This window comes from Nicotiana tomentosiformis, chromosome 1 (genome assembly GCF_000390325.3).
Source record: "Nicotiana tomentosiformis chromosome 1, ASM39032v3, whole genome shotgun sequence".
Taxonomy (NCBI): domain Eukaryota; kingdom Viridiplantae; phylum Streptophyta; class Magnoliopsida; order Solanales; family Solanaceae; genus Nicotiana; species Nicotiana tomentosiformis.
In genome coordinates, this window is record NC_090812.1 from 154,607,042 (window position 1) to 154,627,324 (window position 20,283).

General features: G+C 37.5%; 1 protein-coding gene across 2 annotated transcripts; it reads right to left on the reverse strand.

Moving 5' to 3' along the window:
- Positions 1-1,257: 1,257 nt before the first annotated feature.
- LOC104100940 (serrate RNA effector molecule) lies at positions 1,258-16,232 on the reverse strand. 2 transcript variants are annotated; one of them, XM_009608310.4, is made up of 12 exons: positions 15,649-16,232; positions 12,123-12,235; positions 8,997-9,054; positions 8,191-8,265; positions 7,958-8,032; positions 7,831-7,878; positions 7,599-7,667; positions 6,713-7,516; positions 6,583-6,631; positions 4,318-4,595; positions 4,030-4,209; positions 1,258-1,846 (listed from the first exon to the last, which is right to left on the reverse strand). In XM_009608310.4, exons 1-12 carry the CDS (start codon positions 16,083-16,085, stop codon positions 1,786-1,788), a joined length of 2,247 nt encoding a protein of 748 aa, XP_009606605.1. In that variant the 5' UTR covers positions 16,086-16,232; the 3' UTR covers positions 1,258-1,785. The 2 variants fall into 2 exon arrangements, with proteins under 2 accessions (XP_009606605.1, XP_009606604.1); XM_009608309.4 differs by having other exon boundaries at positions 12,120-12,235.
- Between the last annotated feature and the right edge of the window lie 4,051 nt (positions 16,233-20,283).

A 20,283-nucleotide genomic window follows, 5' to 3' on the forward strand; every position in this document is an offset into this window, starting at 1 on the left:
GAACAGATGTAAAGATGTTTTGTAAGAATATTTACCATTATCAGTAAGATCCCAAAAAGCTTGGCCAGGCAGATCATGCTTACCAATGTTGATATTTTCTATATGGTGAATGAGCTCATCTGGAAACAAATCTTTGAGCCTTTGGATATTCCAGTTGCCATCTTGAATAAAATCTTTAATAAGGATTTTGGAGCTTTTGTTGGCATTTGAAAATAAGGAAGCTAAAGGTCCTTTTTCGGTCCAATTATCCCACCATATACTTGAGTTTCGAGAGTTGATATGCCAAATAATGTGAGGTTCAGCCTTGTCTCTGACTTGAATCATCTTCTGCCATGAGTGAGAATTACCAGATACATTGTGTTGCATGTGCAAGAAGTTGAACAAGAATTCAATTAGACTGAATCACTATCCTACATAGGAAATGCTATTGAGTAGGATGAGAAATTGTGGTGCATGAGTCACTGATGTAGTGCACAACTGGGGTTGTCCATTGTGTTGTTTTTCTTCTTTCTTTGAGTTAGTACTGACCAGTTTTTGGTAATAAAATTAATTACTTGCCAAAAAAAAATATATCCACTTTTACTTGTCTAAATTGGAAAACCAATGAAAATTTACCATCTTATACCTATTTTACCCTTTATCATTTCCCAACATTTTAAATTTATAATAGTCAAAGTTAGTTTTCCAATTATAATAATTAGGAATGATATAGTAAAATTCTCATATTATTTATTATTTCTTAAGGGGTATGCCAACTTAATAGTGAACAAATAAACCTTGACGGAGTGAGCAATTGCGCACCTCACTATCCACTATCCTATCAGATACCCGCCACCTTCTACCAATACAAATACCGAATAACTCTATCCACCAAAAGAAATGAGAAAATATCACCTAACTCTGCTAAGTTATGTACCAAATAAATCTGATAACTCCGCATTCATAAATCCCTTATAAATTGGACATACATTTTTCTGCTTTGGGAAGATCAACAACAACAAACCACCCAATATAATCCCACGAGTGAGTCTAGGGAGATAGTATATACGCACCAATATAATCCCATGAGCGAGCCTGGAGAGAGAGTATATACGCAGATCTTACCCCTACTTTGTGAAGGTAGAAAGGCAGTTTTTGATATACCTTCCGCTCAAGGAAAGCAAAGTTGCAGCAGCGATGGAAAAAAAAATAAGAAACACCAGATCGTAACAAATAATTGGCTATGAAAAATAAAAGAAACACTAGATCCTAAGAGCATTCACAATCAAGGTAACTGCTCCACGTTATCAGAAATCTCAACAGCTACATGGTTTTCTTCGATTTAAGTTTATGCAAACACCAAAAACATACTGACAACTCTAGTCCCAGTTTTGTTGGACGTCCCCGAAGGCACAACTGACAACTCTAGTCACAAAATATATTTTACAATATCTAGTAATTTGTAATTCTCTCATTTCAAGTTCTTATCAGCAAAGTTCCTAAATTCACCACACATCAAGTGGGGAGGAGAAAAAAATTGGAAATTCTGCGAGCTTAAACGCTGATGCAGAACCTGGAAATAGCTAGCAAGTACTACTGCACCAAGAATATCTAATAAAATCCAGCCCCCACCATGTTTTCTTTCAACTAAAAGACCAACTATGTATGTCGATGCAGTTGGTTCCTCATAACTTCAAGACGGTCAAGTACCCGCTCTTGCTTCGACATCAACGCAGTTGTATGTGCATCAATGCAGGTTGCCTTCTACCCACTTGAAGAAATATTACTCCATTCTCCATGTCTACTCTACAAACTCCTGTAGTCTATTACAGTAACTTCATCCTCAGGTGCATCAAGATCTTGATAGCTGCGAAATTGTTGAGATGTAGGTCAGTATAGATTAATAAAGTATGGATAGTTTTCTTTCCAAAGAAAGCAAGTATAGTGACTGATTATTACAAATTAAATCACGAAATGGCATAACATGTATTCAGGTCAGTCACACTTTTATTCAAAAACAAAACTACTACTACCAAGATATAACAGGATAACCATTAGCTGCTCGAGCAACATAGCTCTATGCACTATTGCTCTTTTTCCTCCAATCCTGAAGGTAGATTCAGATGCCTCCAGCGTATGTAACACCAACAAAATGCTGCTATTTGTAAATCCTTGTATATCTAACTCGACTTCCTATTCATCAACGTCCACAAAATATCCCATATATTACACAGAAACAGACAGATGCATTTTAAAAACATTGTAGGAGTGATGTCCTATGCATTCTTAACAGGAGATGCAGGTAGTTATATTACATAACACATGACAACTAAATGCATGATGCATGACACACTGCTACTTGGGCATATTCATTTTGCGTAGTTACTTTTTTGGGGAAAAGGTATCCAATCACAACTCAAAGAAAAATAGAGCTAGCAGATCAGGAGGTAAGAAAACAGCTTCCGAGAATTTCCAGAAATAACTCAGCTTTGGTAGTTATAGCATTCCTCCATCTACTTGAGCAGCAAATAAGTTTTCTTGATTCCGAATCTTGCCTTGAGAACATAAGCAGAAGAGGTGAAAATTTACACAAACTGGACTCCACCTGTCTTTTTTTTCTGTCTTTTTATTCTTCTCAACATGGAACCCATGATCAAAATTCCACTTCAACCTATTCTACAGACACAGAAGAACCAGCTTACACCGATTTATCTTGAACATGTGCCCTCATGTCTAGTAGTCAGTAGTCACAAGAATTGCTTTTTCAAAGTAGTGCATAAACGAGGCAGTAGCTCCAAGTCGTAGCATAAGTATCTTGCAGTCTAAGTATCATGGAATTCTTCTCTTTTTCTTTAATCAAGTAAAGTATAATCTTACTGATAATGGTAAAGCTCCCGTATACAAGAGGTGCACACAAAACAGAGAATCTACAGAAACATATGATTCTCTGCAAAGACACCCAATCTTCTATACAAATAGGAACCTCACATTTTCCCTTAATCAATAAAATTACACTTTGCTTGATCAGAAAAAAAACAGAAGCTCATTAGATTCAAGAAAATCTCATATTTCTTTCCCTCCGTACTACCTACATAAGTGTTAATGGTCCATGGAGCAACATCCCACACTCAGCATCTTTGTTTTCATCCTCTAAAGGCCCAATTATACGATGCATCCTTTGCAGAACCCAGCAGTGTACATTGTATCAAAAAAAATTAATTTTTCATATTTTAAAAGTAGATACAAAGATTAACTTAGAAAACACATGCAAATAAATATACTACATAACCAGATTCTAGATTACCAAAAAAACATATCAAATAAGTTAAAACCACATACCAAAATGAAAATTTAAGAAGAAATCTTATTCGGGGTAACAGACATCACAAGGCGTAAAACATGCACGGGAAGTTCTAGAGAGTAAGGGGCAGACAGCTAAAAGCGTTAAATTATACATCATTGTCTCAGAACGTTATGTAACCAAGAAAATAGGAGATAATCAATATAGAAAACATCAAAAAGTAGAATCTGAGCCACCCCACAAATTTAGAATGGTTAGTACCTACCAATATGCTGGAGTTGGAACAAAACATTGTATCAATGCGGATGAAGCCCGCAACCATTATATTTTTTAGCACAATACACTACCCACTTTCCAGGAGCCATTTATAATATAAGCTAATCCAAGCCCTTACTCACACAACCTATAACTCAGCCCTTCTATTTCCTGGTTGTTTTTAGTGCGTCTAGACACCAAACAAGACAATGCAAAGCCTATATTGTAATCTTACATCAAACCTATCCAAAGAGCCATTATCTAGATTTTATTGGCGTGCTCTACAAGTCATCAAAATACAATAGCAACACTTGGAATAACCATATTGTGTCTTCTCGCCAGATAGAAACCAATTTCCCTGAAGCTGTACAAACACAGTGCCAAATTCACAATTGACTAGATTTTACAGATTTTAGTGAGATGGGACATTTGAATAATGGTAACTATTAGTTTCTTCATTAGTCAATCTGAAAATACTTCAAGGCACAAAATACCTTCGCAAACGACGAGGATCCTGTCGAAATGCAGGAGGTAAAGCAATTATCGGGCCCCCCCCACTTATTGCAGGCCCAGACATCCCATTTCTACCACCTTCAAAAGGACCAGGGCCTCCTTGTTCTCGCATCATCCGCATTGCAACATCAGGAGGCGCAGGAATAAAAGGCCCAAGAGGACTGCACTTGCAGTGAAAATGCATAATCAAAAATTCAATAGCAATACACTAGTCTTAGCAGAGACCTAGTTTTGAAAATATAACAAGTGGGAGAATCATTTTAAGTTACCCAGCACCAGGAACAGGCATCAACACTGGCGGAGGAGCCATATCTGAAGGGAAAGGAGCAACTGGAATCCCTTGTCCACCAAAAGTATCAAACATTTCTTCATCAGGATTTCCCCCACTGGCACCATCATTATTAGATTGAAAATCCCCAGATTTCGGGTTGTCAGACAAATCAAACCTTTCACCACCATTAGCTCGACCATCACGATCTCTACGGCTCCCTCTGTCATCCTTCAGTCGGCCATCTAGCCCAGGCCGGCGCCTTAGTGGCTTCTCTATCTGCATATTATCCACATGCTGTTAAAATCATTACAGATTGAAAAATATGATAAAAAGAGGACTGAGTCATACATGAGATCACAATGTTTCCTTATCGAATCAACATATAAAAATGGACTAGCTCCTTCAGGACAATGCGCCAAGATCACATAAGCAAGAATACAAAAAAGAAGATAAACAGCATTGAAACACAGATGACAAATAGCGGAACTTAGCATTATAATACAGGTGCTAACAACAAAAAGAACAATCTAGCTGGTATGAATTTATCGCAGCAATAAAGACGTCAGAGACCGAATTACTCAGGTTAAACCATTCATGTAAACATCTCTAACTGCCATCATGTGGAGGCAATATTTAGGATTCAAACATGCAATCATCAATTTTCTGGCTGGGATGATGTGTGATGGGATTTTTTGCATCCAAACAACTCTTTGCACACTCTTATGACACAAGGACAAAACAAACATTTACTTCACAATTGTTAGAAATTTTATCAGTGATTTTAAAATACTATGAGGTACTGATGCACACTTGTCCAAACCACCAGGGCAATCAGTATATGGTTTTCCCAATAACCGAGGAATCCGTTGTTTCTAGCTTCGAAACTCAGTGGTAAATGAGCCCATTTCTCTGCCCTTCTCCACTTAAATTCCAGACCTGGTTCAACTCATGAGGTGCGCCTAACACCCTTTCTATTGTACTACCTTTACCATTGAACCAAAGCCCTGGGGACAACAATCAGTATATGTTTCCAATAGTTTTGATACGCTAAATTTAGAACTTTGATTTCAGTTCCATGCTCTTTTCCATCAGGACACTAGAGAACTGAAGAATGTTGAAAAGCTTAGATATAATTTAGAAAAAAGGCTATATTTACTAGCTTTTTATGTAAATAGAGGATCATAGATTCCAGCCTAGCAATTCTATAACAAGTTTCTAGAAGACTATCAGTTGTGACATAAAATATCCAGTATCACAATATCTATCATGTAGAAAAATGCTTAAATCATTAGCTACGCCTAAATAGAAGGTTGCGGATTCCAATCTAAAAGTTCTTCGTCTCTTGGACAAGTTCAAAGGGGTCATTTTGTTACTCCTGTAAATGAAAATAATCCCGGTATCAAATTACAATTTAATAATCAGGCATTTGGAAATTTACAACAGCATCCTTCGTGTTATTAATGGAATTTTAGCCATCTCTTGTTGTCTCTCATTTGTTTCTTCTAGTAGCGTTTTATGGCATTATTTAAATTACAAGAAGGTTTTCGAAAATTATTTTCATGTGCTTAGAAGAGGAATGCAACATTTATAATTCATTTATCTTGTGAAGTTATTATACTTCATTTTAAAATGTTTTTGTTCTTTATGTAAGCTAATAAAAAATTTGATAATGACACATCTGACTAAGCTCTTTATTGTATTATGCTATTTATATTATTGCATAAGATAATGGGCAATAAACAAATAAACTACACCTCAATCTCAGACTAGTTGGAGTGAGCTATATAAATCCTCCATACACACTACACTCTATTTGGGACAAAGGTATTACTAGAGAAAAATCTGTATCTAACTCAAATAAAGCAGCCACTCAGACTATACACCATATATATCTTTTAATACCATTAACCAAACATCTAATGACACTACACCTAAGCCAGCAGTTATTATTCACCGCACTAAAATCCTCTATTACAGTCTATGTATAATTTGTCTGGAAACCAATCGACCACAAAATTACCATGACAACACCTTCCAGCTTGTTTTTCTGAGATTCTTGAACATGAAGATTAAAGAAGAAAAAAGCAGCAAAATTCACAAGACATAATAGCTGGACACCACAGCATTACTTAAGTCACATATAAGAAAAAAGTATGAGAAGAAGCCTGGAGTAGAGAATTAAAGAGGTTCAAACACTTGTATGCAAAGTAAGAAACACACGAAATGGTGAATAAAATAAAGAAAGGAGACATGGATGCTTTACCGGCATAGATGGCAGCATTACAGGAGTCCCACCAGGAGCATTTTCATCACTGAGATCATTTAAGCCTTTAGCCTTGTGACTAAAAATAAAGAAGGTTAAAAAATAAGATACTACTGTGTACTGCACTTACTTCATATAGTTCTGGAAGTACAAATCTTCACGTACTTTAGTCGTAACATCCACTGCCAGATCAGGGTGTTTCAACTTTAAATGTTTATGGACAAATTCGGCAGCATGGAAGAGCTTTGTACAACCCTTGGCTCCACAACCATATTTCCAGCCATACTTCTCATCCCTAATCTTACGTACATAGGGATCTAAGGCTTCAGCAGCAGCTGCATCAATTTTTTCTTTTGCAGCCATTAGCTCCAAAGGATCCTGACCTTTCAGCCTGTCTTGCCAATGCGAATCTAGTTTTGTTTCCCATTCTGCTCCACTGCTTGTTGCATCAGAAGTCTTGCCGCCATCCATTCTAACGTGCCGAAGACCCTTAGCTTCATTTGTCTCTGTTGTGCCATAATAATCAACCCCGTGAATGCGCCACAGATAGGTTAGAAGCGTATCAAGCAGCTCAGTTCCCTCGAGACCTTTTACTGAAGTTAAGCCCCTTATGATAATAACAGGGCCAGAGGAACCATGCGACTTGTCTCTGCTTCCCCTATCATTATCAGATCGAGATAATATGTTATCCTCTATTCCTTTCTCCGAGTCAAGCTTCCTTACAAGTGCCTGTGCTTGTTCAACATCAATCTGGACTCTTCTGGGATCAGAACTAACTTGGTGAGCCTTTGGAGCAACTGAAAGTAAATCAGTTTCTTTAGTGGGTCCCCTTCCATGCCGCCTCCGTTTCCCACCTTCATCGGCTTCTTCGTCGGAATTTGGGTCACTTGACTGTCCTGACTTGTTTGCAGAAGCAGGTGTAACACCAGGACCTCTATTTTGTGCAAAGAATCACTTCAGTTAGCAGTACATTATTTCATCATGCACATCGATATACAAAGAACAACAGATCTTACATGTCTACAGTTCCACTCTGCAAATCAAGTAGGAAATCCTTCGCCAATTTCCTTGCGAGCTCATTCCTCCTACATGACATTAAGACAGAAAGGAAGAGATTAATAGGACCAGAATTATACACTTGGTTAGAACAATAGGTGAAAGGTATAAAAGCAGTTAGTCCAAGTAACAAACAAGAGCATCTCCAAAGCTCTCCCAACAAAAATTCTATACAATGGCATCAAAGCTTACCTTTCAATAACAGAAATTAAGTTTGTAGGATGGTATTTGTCCTTCAACCTGCATGGACAAAAAACTTCTATTAGAGAACTGCAGCAAGTAGAGATAGCAGGGGAAGCTAGGTGAGCTGGAAGTGTACCATTCTTCATTTTTATGTGCATTAAAATAAGCTCTTTTTTGTGCTTCTATATACCCACACTTGTATTCTTGGTACCTGCATACAAGGAGAAATAGCTCAATTATTTTACAGTGACACATTTACATATACACGAGAAAAAATATACTCAAATCAAAAAACCTGCAAGTTATACCAGAGGCCAAAAAATTAAGCTTAGCTGAAACATCTAAAGAACAAGACTTTGCCATTCTGACCTGCGCTCAGCTTCAGCTGGCAAAATATCATCTTCAAGCTCCTGAATGAATTGCTTATAAGACTTCAATCCCTCTCTGTGACATTCAAAAGAGTGCATCAATTATTCAAACCAAATGCTTTGATGTTTTCAAGAAAAACTGATGAAACAATACAAGTGCAATATCATTTTCATATAACAATTCAACTAAAAAAAAATCACAAAATCCTTCTTAAGCCTCACACTCTGATGCATAAAGGTACTATTTAGTTGAATGGAAAAGGAAAGAAAGTGCCGAGAGCTGATCCTCCAGCATTTAATGAAGGAGAGGACCACATTTACAAACTGTGTTTTGCTGGAAAAACTACAGGCCTCCAAAATGGGTTCCTTTTTTTTTTCACGCGCGGCCGGGGAAGGCGGGGGTAGCCTTTTATAAGTTGTAACCACCCACATTCCTATTATTTAACTTTTCCTTTTCCATCTAAGCAGACAAGCAAAAGATACCCCAAGTCTCAAGAAACACAATTTTCTTGTTACTTTATTGATGCCCAAATAAAAACCAGAGCAAAAAGTCTAGTGAGCAAAATGTGACATGACAAAGACAACATGGAGCAAACAATTTCACTCAAGTGAGAATAGCATTCTCCATGCAGCTGAGCTCGCTACTGCAAACTAAACACCCACTATGGAATGTCTGGGACTTAGTTAACTAGATGGAAGTTATGTGGGAAAAAAGTTGCTCATTTGCGATTATAGAAGTTGCAAGGAGCTATAAAGGCACAAACGAGACTATCGGAAAAAGAAATGCTTAATGACACAAACTCGTACCTTTGACTGCTCCCTGTGCCGAAAGTATCTGCAAATCCTCCCCGGCCTTTCCCCCAGTCTAGCAAAAAAATATAGGTCAAAAGTCAATCCCTAGAAATGCCAAATGCCACAAAATTTTGGAACAAATAACTTGATCATGAATAATATTACTGGCTTAAAATCTTAGAACGAAAAACTGAATGCACATTAACCAATGTACCTAAAAGCAGTGTTGTGAAAAGCGGGCGCTTCCTCGCTTAAAGCGAGAGCGAGGAGACCCATCGAGCGATTCTGCTATCTGAAGCGTAGCAGGTATTCAAAAGCACTCGCTTCCCACTAAAAAGTGAGAAGCAACGATGCGAAGCGATGCGTAAGAAGCGTGCACTTCTCTGTTTTAAAGGGCTGCCAACCTATTTAATTAAAAAAGATATTCTTTTTCTTTAAAACATATCGACCAGCAGCAATAGAGAAAGAAAGAGGCAACTAGGGTTCAAGTTTTCTACACTTTTCAACTTCAAGATCATTAAGTTTGGTCCAGGTATGTGATTTCTTCCTCCTCCTCCTCCTCCTCCTCCTCCTCCTCCTTTTTCTTTCGCTGTTTCAGCGTCCAAATAGCAGCGAAATGCTGGCGAATTATTTTTTCCCTCCAGTTCTTCTTTCTCATTCTTCTCCTCTTCTTCTTCTTCTTCATTTTCTTGCACTGTTTTTTCGTTTGAACTGCTGCTCATTTTTTACTGGAATAGTATACTGCCCTTCCTCTTATTTTTATATCCTTTATTCTTAGTTCTTATTGCCTTTCTTTTGTGCTTTAATTGACGCTACTCTTTAGTTTTTATATTGAAGTATTGAACATTTGCTTGCAGTTACATGTGTTGTCTATGCAATATTTATTTTAATTTTTTTTTTTTTCAATTCCGCTTCACTTCAAAAAAGCGAACGCTTTGCTTCTCGCTTTAAGCGAAAAGGGGGTTGTCGCTTTTCCTCGCATCACGCTCTTCACAACACTGCCTAAAAAAGAGTATATCAAAAAGGTTCAAATATAAAAATTTCTCCCTCAAGTTTTTTTCTTTTTTTTTTTTGGGATAGGTAACTGAAAGAATTTTATTAATGTTTTCTCCCTCAAGTTTGTTGGAGACATCAGTGGATTATAGGGGAATTTAAACTAAGAGCCTGTTTGATTTTGAATTTAAGTAGTTTTTTAGCACCAAGTGTTTGAAAGCACTTTTTTAAGTGGTGGAGCTAAATATATGAATAAGCATTTACTTGTTTAGATAAAAGTGTTGAAACTGAAACTAGGCCATTAATGTATTTGGTAAAAGAGTGATGATAAATACTTTTCTTATTAAAATGACTGAAATGCCCTTAAAGTTGTTAATAAAAATATGAGCGTATATGTATAATTGCAGCATCTTTAATTTTAAATTAATTCAACCACAAATTAATTTGTGTCTCAATTCATAAGTTATAAATTGATTAAATAAGATTATTTAATAAACGTAAGGATTAACAAACATAAGTTATTTATGTAAATAACCTACACTCCCTCCATCCCAATTTATGTGACACTCTTTACTTTTTAGTCAGTCTAAAAAAGAATAACATCTTTCTATATTTAGTGACAATTAAACGTTAAAATGCCCATTTTAACCTTAATAAGATGATCTATAGTCTGACATAGATTTATGGCTCATTTTAGACCACAAGTTTCAAAAATCTTTCGTTCTTTACTAAACTTTGTGCCCAGTCAAACAACAACAACCAAAACAAAAGAGTGAGCTCCAACAAGTGGGGCCTGGGAGAGGGTAGTGTACACAGATCTTACCCCTACCCTAAGAGGGCAGAAAGGTTGTTTTCGATAGACCCTCGACTAAAGACAAGATGAAAAAAATCAGTGGCTTCGTGCCCAATCAAACACCGCACATAAATTGGGACAAAAACAATAGTATTTAATAATTTGACTAAAGCTTGTAAGAAAAATTTAAAGACATACTTAAATAGTGCAAAAGAAACTCATAGAAAATCAAAAGTTCAACATTACAAATATCATAGTTATCACTTTGGTTTCGCATATTCTCTACATTTACACTGTTAACCCTTGCGAATATGCAAAATCAATTTTTCAGTTTTAGACATAAAGAATCTCCCATGCAATCATTGAATCCTAATAGTTTAGATCCATCTCATAGTCTTATAGTTGTACTTAAGGCACTTTCGATCTCGACTTACCCACAAATATCATTAACAAATAGTTATCACTTTGGTTTCGCATATTCTCTACATTTACACTGTTAACCCTTGCGAATATGCAATATCAATTTTTCCGTTTTAGACATAAAGAATTTCCCATGCAATCATTGAATCCTAATAGTTTAGATCCATCTCATAGTCTTATAGTTGTACTTAAGGCACTTTCTATCTCGACTTACCCATAAAGGAAGGTGGTTCTCTCTTCCAGGCTTTGCACTTGACACCGAAAGTAAGGCTACAAGTTCTCTTATGCATGCCTTTATTTACTTCATTTAATAAATGACTGAGCTACAACTTCAAGGTTGATCAAATTATGTGAATTTCTAAAAAACTATGGATCAAGGAAATCACCAATTTAGCTAAGGTTGTACAGTCTATAGCCAAGTAGTCTACAAAAGACCCATTTGCAGACCAAGAAAAATACCTGCTATGGCAGAAAGGAACTAGCAATGTGAGAGGGAAGAAGGAAAAGAAAGAAAGCAGGGTTGGGCTTTTGGTGAGAGAAGGGTGCTTTGGAATTATAAAAACATGTAAGAGATAATAGGTTTAACTACCGCTTTTGCTTGTTTTAGCTTGTTTTGCTTTAAAAGCACTATTGGAGTTTACCAAGCACAAAAATAAGCCAATAAAGTGCTTAAAAGCTAGTTTGACGAGCTTTGGGCTAACCCAAACAGTCAAACACACTCTAAGATAACAAAGTAAAGGGCAAGACATAACTTGTTTGACTTATCATAATTTTCTAATTACCCGATAAAGCAATGGATATACATAAGTCGTGCTTTAAACTACATATTAGTCAAAATAAACTTATAAACTTCTAATAGCATAAATGCTACACATTTAACACGCCCACTGAAAGCCAATACTCCAAGAGGGTAAAATATTAATGAAACGGACCACCTCGATAGCCACCAGCCGAGCGGCCTGCGAATCGTCCGTGACGCCTCTCATCAGGATAACCAGGTCTACCCCCCATCTCACGCTCATAACCGGGTTGATAGTCATAACCAAATCTGCAATAGCAAAAAGATTTTGAGAGCACCATCATAAAAATACTTGCAAGAAAATCGACAACAGGAAATATGAAATATGAAATGCAGGAAAAATCATAAGTTCCTCAGGCATAAAGGACAAGAATTATCCTGAAGGGCCTAGTATTCTTGGCACTTCAATTTATCAATCAATTAACTTGCTATAGCCGCTTATAATCAGTTCGTCCGCTTGAAATGGCCCAACATAAGGAAAAGTTCCACCGAAGAAATAGTGATTCCACAAGCAGCACCCGAAAAATTAACATGGAAGCCCTTTTTGTCAAAAGAAGCCCATTTTTAAAAAGCTTGAAGTCGTGAACCAAACTAACTGAAATTAGAAAAAATGAACTGAACATAACAACGCCCACCTCTAACAACATAACTTTCAACTAGTGGGTATCCCCTTTATTGATCCTTTGTTTCTATTGTGTGTTGTTACTCGCTATGTCCACATTGATTTGAGTAGATCTCTTGAAACTTCTCTAAATTTGATTTTAGTTTACGGCGTCCATTTTTGACACCTTCAACCATCATATTGGCCCACCTCAGGACATGCGCTTTTGGAGGTCTAAAAGAACATGCACAACCCATCTCTGTGGATCTTGTCTCATTTTATTCTCTTTTTGGGCTACTTGTGCCTTCTGTTAGATATGGTTATTTCTAATTCTTGATAAATATTGTATGCCCACACATTCACCTTAACATCCACATTTTAGCAGCACTCGTCTTGTGGATGATACATTGGGCCTTAGAAGCTCAATGATCAACCATTGGTTAAGTTTGCCAATCATTCTAGATCATGCAGTAAGACCAGTGTTTACCACCAAAGTTCACAAACCAAGGTGTCCCGGTGGGTGAAGACCAACAAAAGACGCAAAGTTCTGATTTCACTAAAAGATCGGACTCTTCACCTTCTATTGTGATATCATTGTTTAGTTACTTCTATTCCTCTTATTGATGATCCAACATTCAATCATAAAGATTCAGTCACTTATTTCACCGCCAATTAAATTCCACAAATCCATCATTCAATACAAGAAAAGTTATAGTGTTTACATACTTGGTGCTTATCCAACTACAAAAATCAGCATCAAACAAACTATTGAATCTAATTGCATATTAGCACATGGGAATAAGAAATGGCTGTTTGCCATCCAAATACAACAGAAAATAAACATGATATCAACTATGACCAAAGAAAGATTCTTGAACACAGGCAAAAGCGATGAAAGTTTGGTAAAAGGGGGAGGAAGCAACCATGTAAAGATGCAGCATTACGACATCCTCAATTGTAATAACAATGACAATGTTAGGAGAATCCACAAATAGAGTCCAATCATGAACTTTCTGGAAAATTAAGATCTACGCTGCAAATTGAAGCAAGTTCTTAGTGATAACCGATAAGTGACTTGTTAACAGTATTTCTATCTATCTTTTTTTGTGTTAGCAGTATTAATATCCCTATCCTCCAATCACGTTTACATACATAATGATGGCACCTCAACATGTACGCTAGGGCAGACAGACATAAATGAATCAATCTTAAACATGTAACTGTGCATGTGAAACTAAATAAAAGGTCTGTCAGTCTTCAAATAAATAACACATTATCGAGTGTTTGAATGAAATGATCCAAAGAGAGTGGAATGGTACAGAGGGTTGATATAACCAACCTGACGTAATTAAGATGAAGTTGCTGTTGTTTGAACAACAGATAATATGAACATTATACTACCAATCAAAACTGGAACCACACAGAAGCTAAACTTTCCAGCTTAACATAATAACATCTATGTTCTACTAGCAAACCCGCAAAAACCCAACTTACGCAACCCTTGCCAGCACTTAAACATTTTTATTACAAGTTTTTATTAAAAATGAGCAACGCCCTAGAAAGTATACTATATTGCATCGTTATGCTATCCCACCAAATTCCAGCTGAAATACACTAATCTAACACACTGAAACCAACAATGTGCATCACCATATTAATTTTAGTAAGTGTTCCTTCTACCTTTTCCTTTTTTGTATCCCAGAAATTTGTTGTTTTCAGCTTTGAAATGCGGTGAATCATTTGGGTCTGCCCCTATACCCAATGGCAGATAGAAGTGTGTTGTTGAAGATTTGCAGTAATTGAAATAGAGAAATGCATATTAAATGTACTTATAATGGTGTGCAATTATCATAAACAGAATTTCTAAAAAATTGGTCGAAAGATGGGATTCGGATCAAAATTTCATTTCCCTTTTGTTTGAAACTTTGGCATACATCTAAACTGTACACCTCCCGTGGAAAGCTAATGAAAAAGAAAAAACAAAAAGATGATTTTTATTTTTTAACAGTTTGGGTAACGGAAGTTGAAGTTCACTTGGGTTCTCCCCGATAATGCTCTTCCATTTTTAGCGCATTTTTACGGGTTTTTGAAGAGATGGGAAATGAAAACAATTGCCCCACATAAAGTTTGTGAATATGTGATTGTATGATAATGAGCAAGGAGTATCCGTCTTTCTGTTAAACAAGATGGATTGAACTCATAATTCATTATATGCTCTGTTCAACTGAATCCCCCTTGTGGAAAAGTCACACTATATAAATAGGGTAAAAACAAATATTTTCATTTATATGGTTTATATGTGAATTGTTAAGCAGTATTAGTACTAGTCTTATTTTACTATTCTTAGTTCCTTGTTGGTACAAGGTGTGTCATTCTTACCGGTAATATTGGCACTATTCTTGTATTTTCCTATTCCTAGATCTTTGTTATTACATGGCCAATTGCTTTTTTTGTCCTATTACCTTGTTGATGCTATTGTTTGTTTATTGCCCCCATTTATGTTCCTGGGCTCAGGGTCTGCCTGAAGCAGCCTCTCTACCCTCATAAGGTAGAGGGTCTGGGTACCCTCCCATAACTCACTTGTGGAATTTCACTGAGTTTGTTGTTGTTTATGTGAATTGTTAAATCCCCAACATAGTTACCTTATCAAACAAAAAAATCCCAACATAGTTAGGTTTATTCACTCACAATGCAAGTTTGCATTCTTCGAATCCCATGTTAAAATATTTGGTTCCACCTCTGTCTCCACTTATTTATGTATGTAATGTAATTCCTACTACTTAGCTACAGCAGCAACAACAACTAAACCTCAAATCCAACCTTCTTTATGACGGTAGTATTCCACTGCAGTTACCAAACAACTTTGTGTTTTGTCCAGCAAGGCCTAGGTAGACATAGTGTTTTTTTGCCTCCACTAAGACCTCATAGTTCTCTGCCTACTTCATTAACCACTAGGTACAATTCCTATTAGTTAGCTAATTTGACTAATTATTGAAGATCTAAAAGAAGATTTACGAGCATAAACAGAGAAAATGAAACGTAAGAAAGCTTTACGACTTACCTTCGATCACCGTGCCCGAAACCACCTCTAGGGCTTCCACGGCGGCCGCCATCATAGTCATCTCTACGCGAGCGCTTATAAGGTGGAAACGGAGGCGAACGGCGGTGAGGAGGAGAATATCCACCACGGCGGTCTCGATAAGGAGGAAGAGGAGGAGGAGGGCTAGGACTAGGCCGTCCACGTTTGTACTCCCGCTCTCGAAGAGGTGGAGGAGGAGACCGGTTACGGTCGTAATAGTCCCCACGACCACCTCGGCGATCAAAATCTCTGTCGTCTCTCCGTTCCCGTGAATCTCTGTCGCGGCCACGCCTCGGCGGCGGAGGAGGAGGAGGCGGAGAAGATGCCGGCGGATCTTCGACGGAATTGTTCTCTTTGCTTCGTTCACGGTCACGGCGGCGCTCTAAGCCGTCCGCCGGAACGTCCATTACTTCGGCCATAGACGGTGGAGGTGGCGGGGAAGCTCGGAAAGTGAAACCCTAGCTAGCTCAGTTTGTACTTTGTAGTGTCTGTATTTGCGCGTTGGTTACTTGGTTTGTAGATGTGTAAAGTAGAAGTGAGAAATGCAGAATTGGAGATTGGCGAGGGGTGGAGAGTAAATTTTACATTTTGGAGTTCTGAGGAGATAAAATGTTTTCGGTTACCCCCCAAAAGTATTCTTTAATTACTTAAAGTTCCCACTTGAAATGAGCTTTTGATTTTTACCCTTTTTTACAATAATTGCAAAAATTATCTATTTTTTATAATTATTCTAAACTCATTGACCCGACATAACTCATATTAAAGAACTATTAAAGGGAAGCAAGCCCTACTAGGCAAAAATTTTTATTCTCGAGACACAAATTTGAAAGTTGTAGTTAAGGGTGAAGGGATCTTATTCATTTCACCACAAATCTTGATAATAATTTCTAGAAAAGATTATAAAGATACTATTTATTTTCATTAAAAAGTTCATAATTAAAATATAAATTTGAATAATTAAAATACGCACAAACTGATTCGAACAATAAATAAATAAATAAATAAATAAATAAACATAATGATAAGACACAATTATACTAATGTAATATTCTTATGTTTTGTGAAAGGCATGTCAATTAATACATTTTATATGATGAAATTGAAAAGCATGCTAAGACTCTATCCTTGAAAAGCATGACCTAAAAGGGTTCATGAGTAACAATAAGAACGTGATGTATCAGATAGTAATTATTTAAAGCATCGGTCCACGGTCATATATCAATACAATTATAAACTTGTATGTCTACTAAAAAGAGGCTTTTTCTTGTGTTATTACAACAACATTAACACTACAAAGAAAAAATATAAAATGTTTAAGAAAATTAATAGATAACTGAAATGAGTTGGATAAAATGAAATATATATCTATAGTGGATTTACATCTTGACAATTGGATCGAGTAAATTTTTAAATGATCTATTTGAAAATAATACCATCAAGTGGATGCATCAAAATTAATAAATGTGAGAATAAAAAGGAATAACAAAATATGTTGGATATGATATTTTCTTGATAGAAATTAGTCATAATTGGAAACGTTACATGCTTTCCTTGTTAGTTATAGAACATAATTCAAATAGAACTTTAGTGCTTACGATGACATTAGTAAACTTTTTTTTCATAGTCAGTTAAAAGTAACTTTTGTTAGTTTTTTACTTTTGAATCAATTCTTATTTACCCGATTTCGTTGGCAGGGGAGTTGCCTCGAGGGTAACCTCATAATAGATCGGGCTCGAGCTCGAAGATAGAACACCACACCTAGAGATCGAAGTGTTCATTGAGATAGAGGCCATCAATATTCGAGATCGAGCATGACTGACTTCGAGTAAAGCATAATAATGGAATGACGAGATATCAGTAACCGGTCGAAAGTCAGGGCGAAAATTCCAAAACATATCAAATCAAAGCGGTTATTAGCGCCAATCATGAGATCTACTTCTGTTATTAGAGTTGTACCTTATTTAGGATTCCTCTATTATATAAAGAGGGATCACATTCACTTGTAGAAAAAATATTATTCACGGATAAGATTATACATATACGTTGTTTACTTTGTTCATCACTGTTCATCGATGTTTGTTCTATCCTATATTGTTCTTATTAACTAACCTCGAGACTATCTCAAATCGAGGTCGAGGCATCGTTTGCAGACCGGTTTGATTTATTTTATTGTCCGAGTTATCTATTTAATTCGTTGTTTATCAATTGGTACTGGTTTAAATCACATATCCTTAAAACCACAATATAAGTTTAATTGTTACTCAATTTTTAGGGTAAACAGTTTGGCGTCCACTGTGGGGCTAAGGATAATAGTGATTGTTCAGTACTGATTCTGGTAAAACACACTATTTTACGCTTGTTCTTGTCAAGTATCTTTGCTTTCAGGTTAAAACATGTCAAACTCACAAAACGCATCCACACACGGTGACAATGGACTCGGATTCCACAGTGAAAATGAAAATGTGATTGCTCCAGGAGTCGAGGTGCCACAAGCTAATCTCGGGGAAGCACCGGTTGCCAACCCGGTCGATGTCAGTTCGCGCGTTGCTCTAAATATGGACCTAGGAGCATGTTTCGAGCATACGCAGAGAAGGCCGATTTAGTGACCAAGGAACACAGGGCAGAGGAGATGAAGGAGTCAGTCTCCAAGTGATATTCGAGATGCTTCAGGCTCAGCAAGCCGCTATTGCTCAGTTATAAAATCAACATAGAACTCCGAATAGGGTCGAGCCAGAAATTACTCGCCGTACCGAGCCAGTACCGGAAAGGTCGAATGGTAACGAATCAGGGACTGACCCTTGCGGTAATCAAAATGCTTGAGGAGCTCACCAAAAGAATTGAATCAGAGGAGAAGAGAATCGAATCCAACGATAAAAAAAATGGAGACATACAACTCTCGAGTTTACCAGATACCGGGGGCACCGCCAATCTTGAAAGGGATGGATTCGAAGAAATTTGTACAAAAGATATTTCCTCCAAGTGCGGCTCCGAAGTATATTCCAAAGAAGTTTCGTATGTCAGACATACCCAAATATAATGGGACCACCAATCCCAACGAGCATGTTACTTCATATACATGCGCCATCAAGGGTAACGATTTAGAAGATGATGAAATCGAATATGTGTTGTTGAAAAAATTCGGAGACACCCTGTCGAAGGGAGCAATTATTTGGTATCACAACCTGCCACCATATTCTATTGACTCATTTGCCATGTTAGCGTATTCTTTCATAAAGGCACACGCCGGGCCATAAAGGTCGCAACAAGGAAATCAAACATTTTCAAGGTAAGACAAAGGGATAATGAAATGCTGAGGGAGTTCGTGTCCCGATTTCAAATAGAACGCGTGGAGTTGCCACCGGTCACAGATGATTGGGTCGTTCAAGCTTTTCACCCAAGGGTTGAACGAGCGGATTTCGATAACATCACGTCAGTTGAGATAAAATTTGATCGAGTATCCAGCTGTGACTTGGACAGATGTGCGCAATCGATATCAATCGAAGATCAGGGTCGAGGACGACCAATTAGGAGCCCCTTCCGGTTCAGTACATCCAAACAGGTCGGCAGTTAAAAACCAAAGGGACATTGACATGGAGCCAAGATCGAACAGAGACCGATATCAACCATATACCACAGATCGAAGGAACAACGGTTCAAGACGCAATTCTGCCTGGAACGATCGAATAAGTGATCGAGGACAGAATTCTCCGGGACTTATGAGCAAAAGTGATTTTGACAAGTATGTCGATCCCACAGAGGCACCTCGGTTATCGGAATATAACTTTAGCACTGATGCATCAGGCATTGTATCAGCAATCGGAAGGATCAAAGATACTAGGTGGCCCAGACCCATACAAACTGATCCTTCCCAGAGAAACCCAAATTTGATGTGCAAGTATCATGGCACGCATAGTCACAAGACCGAGGATTGTAGGCAATTAAGGAGGAGGTAGCCCATCTATTCAATGAGGGCCACCTTCGAGAGTTCCTCAGCGATCGAGCCAAGAATCATTTCAGAGAAAGGGACGCTAATAGGAAAAATGAACAGGAGGAACTCCAACATGTCATTCATATGATCGTCGGTGAGGTCGAAATCCCACAGGGACCCATACTCATTAAACGACGAATAAGCAGAAGGCATTTCTCAGCCCCACAATGACGCTCTGGTAATTTTTATCTTATTAAATAAAGTTCAAGTTAAGCATATTTTAGTGGATCCAGGTAGCTCGGCGAATATCATCCGATCGAGGGTCGTGGAGCAGCTCGGCCTACAAAATCAAATCGTGCCCGCAACTCAAGTCTTAAACGGCTTCAATATGGCCAGTGAAACAACTAAATAGGAGATTATTTTACCGGTGAACGTGGCTGGAACCATTCAAGATACCAAGTTCCATGTAATCGAGGGCGACATGAGGTACAATGCCCTACTGGGAAGGCCTTGGATCCACAATATGAGGGCAGTCCTTTCGACTCTCCACCAAATGATGAAATTCCCGACGTCGGACAATGTAAAAATAGTATACGAGGAGTAGAATGCTGCAAAGGAAATGTTTGCGGTCGATGAGGTAACACCGATATCGACACTATCAACCTCGGAAAGGTCGAGTATCAAAGGTA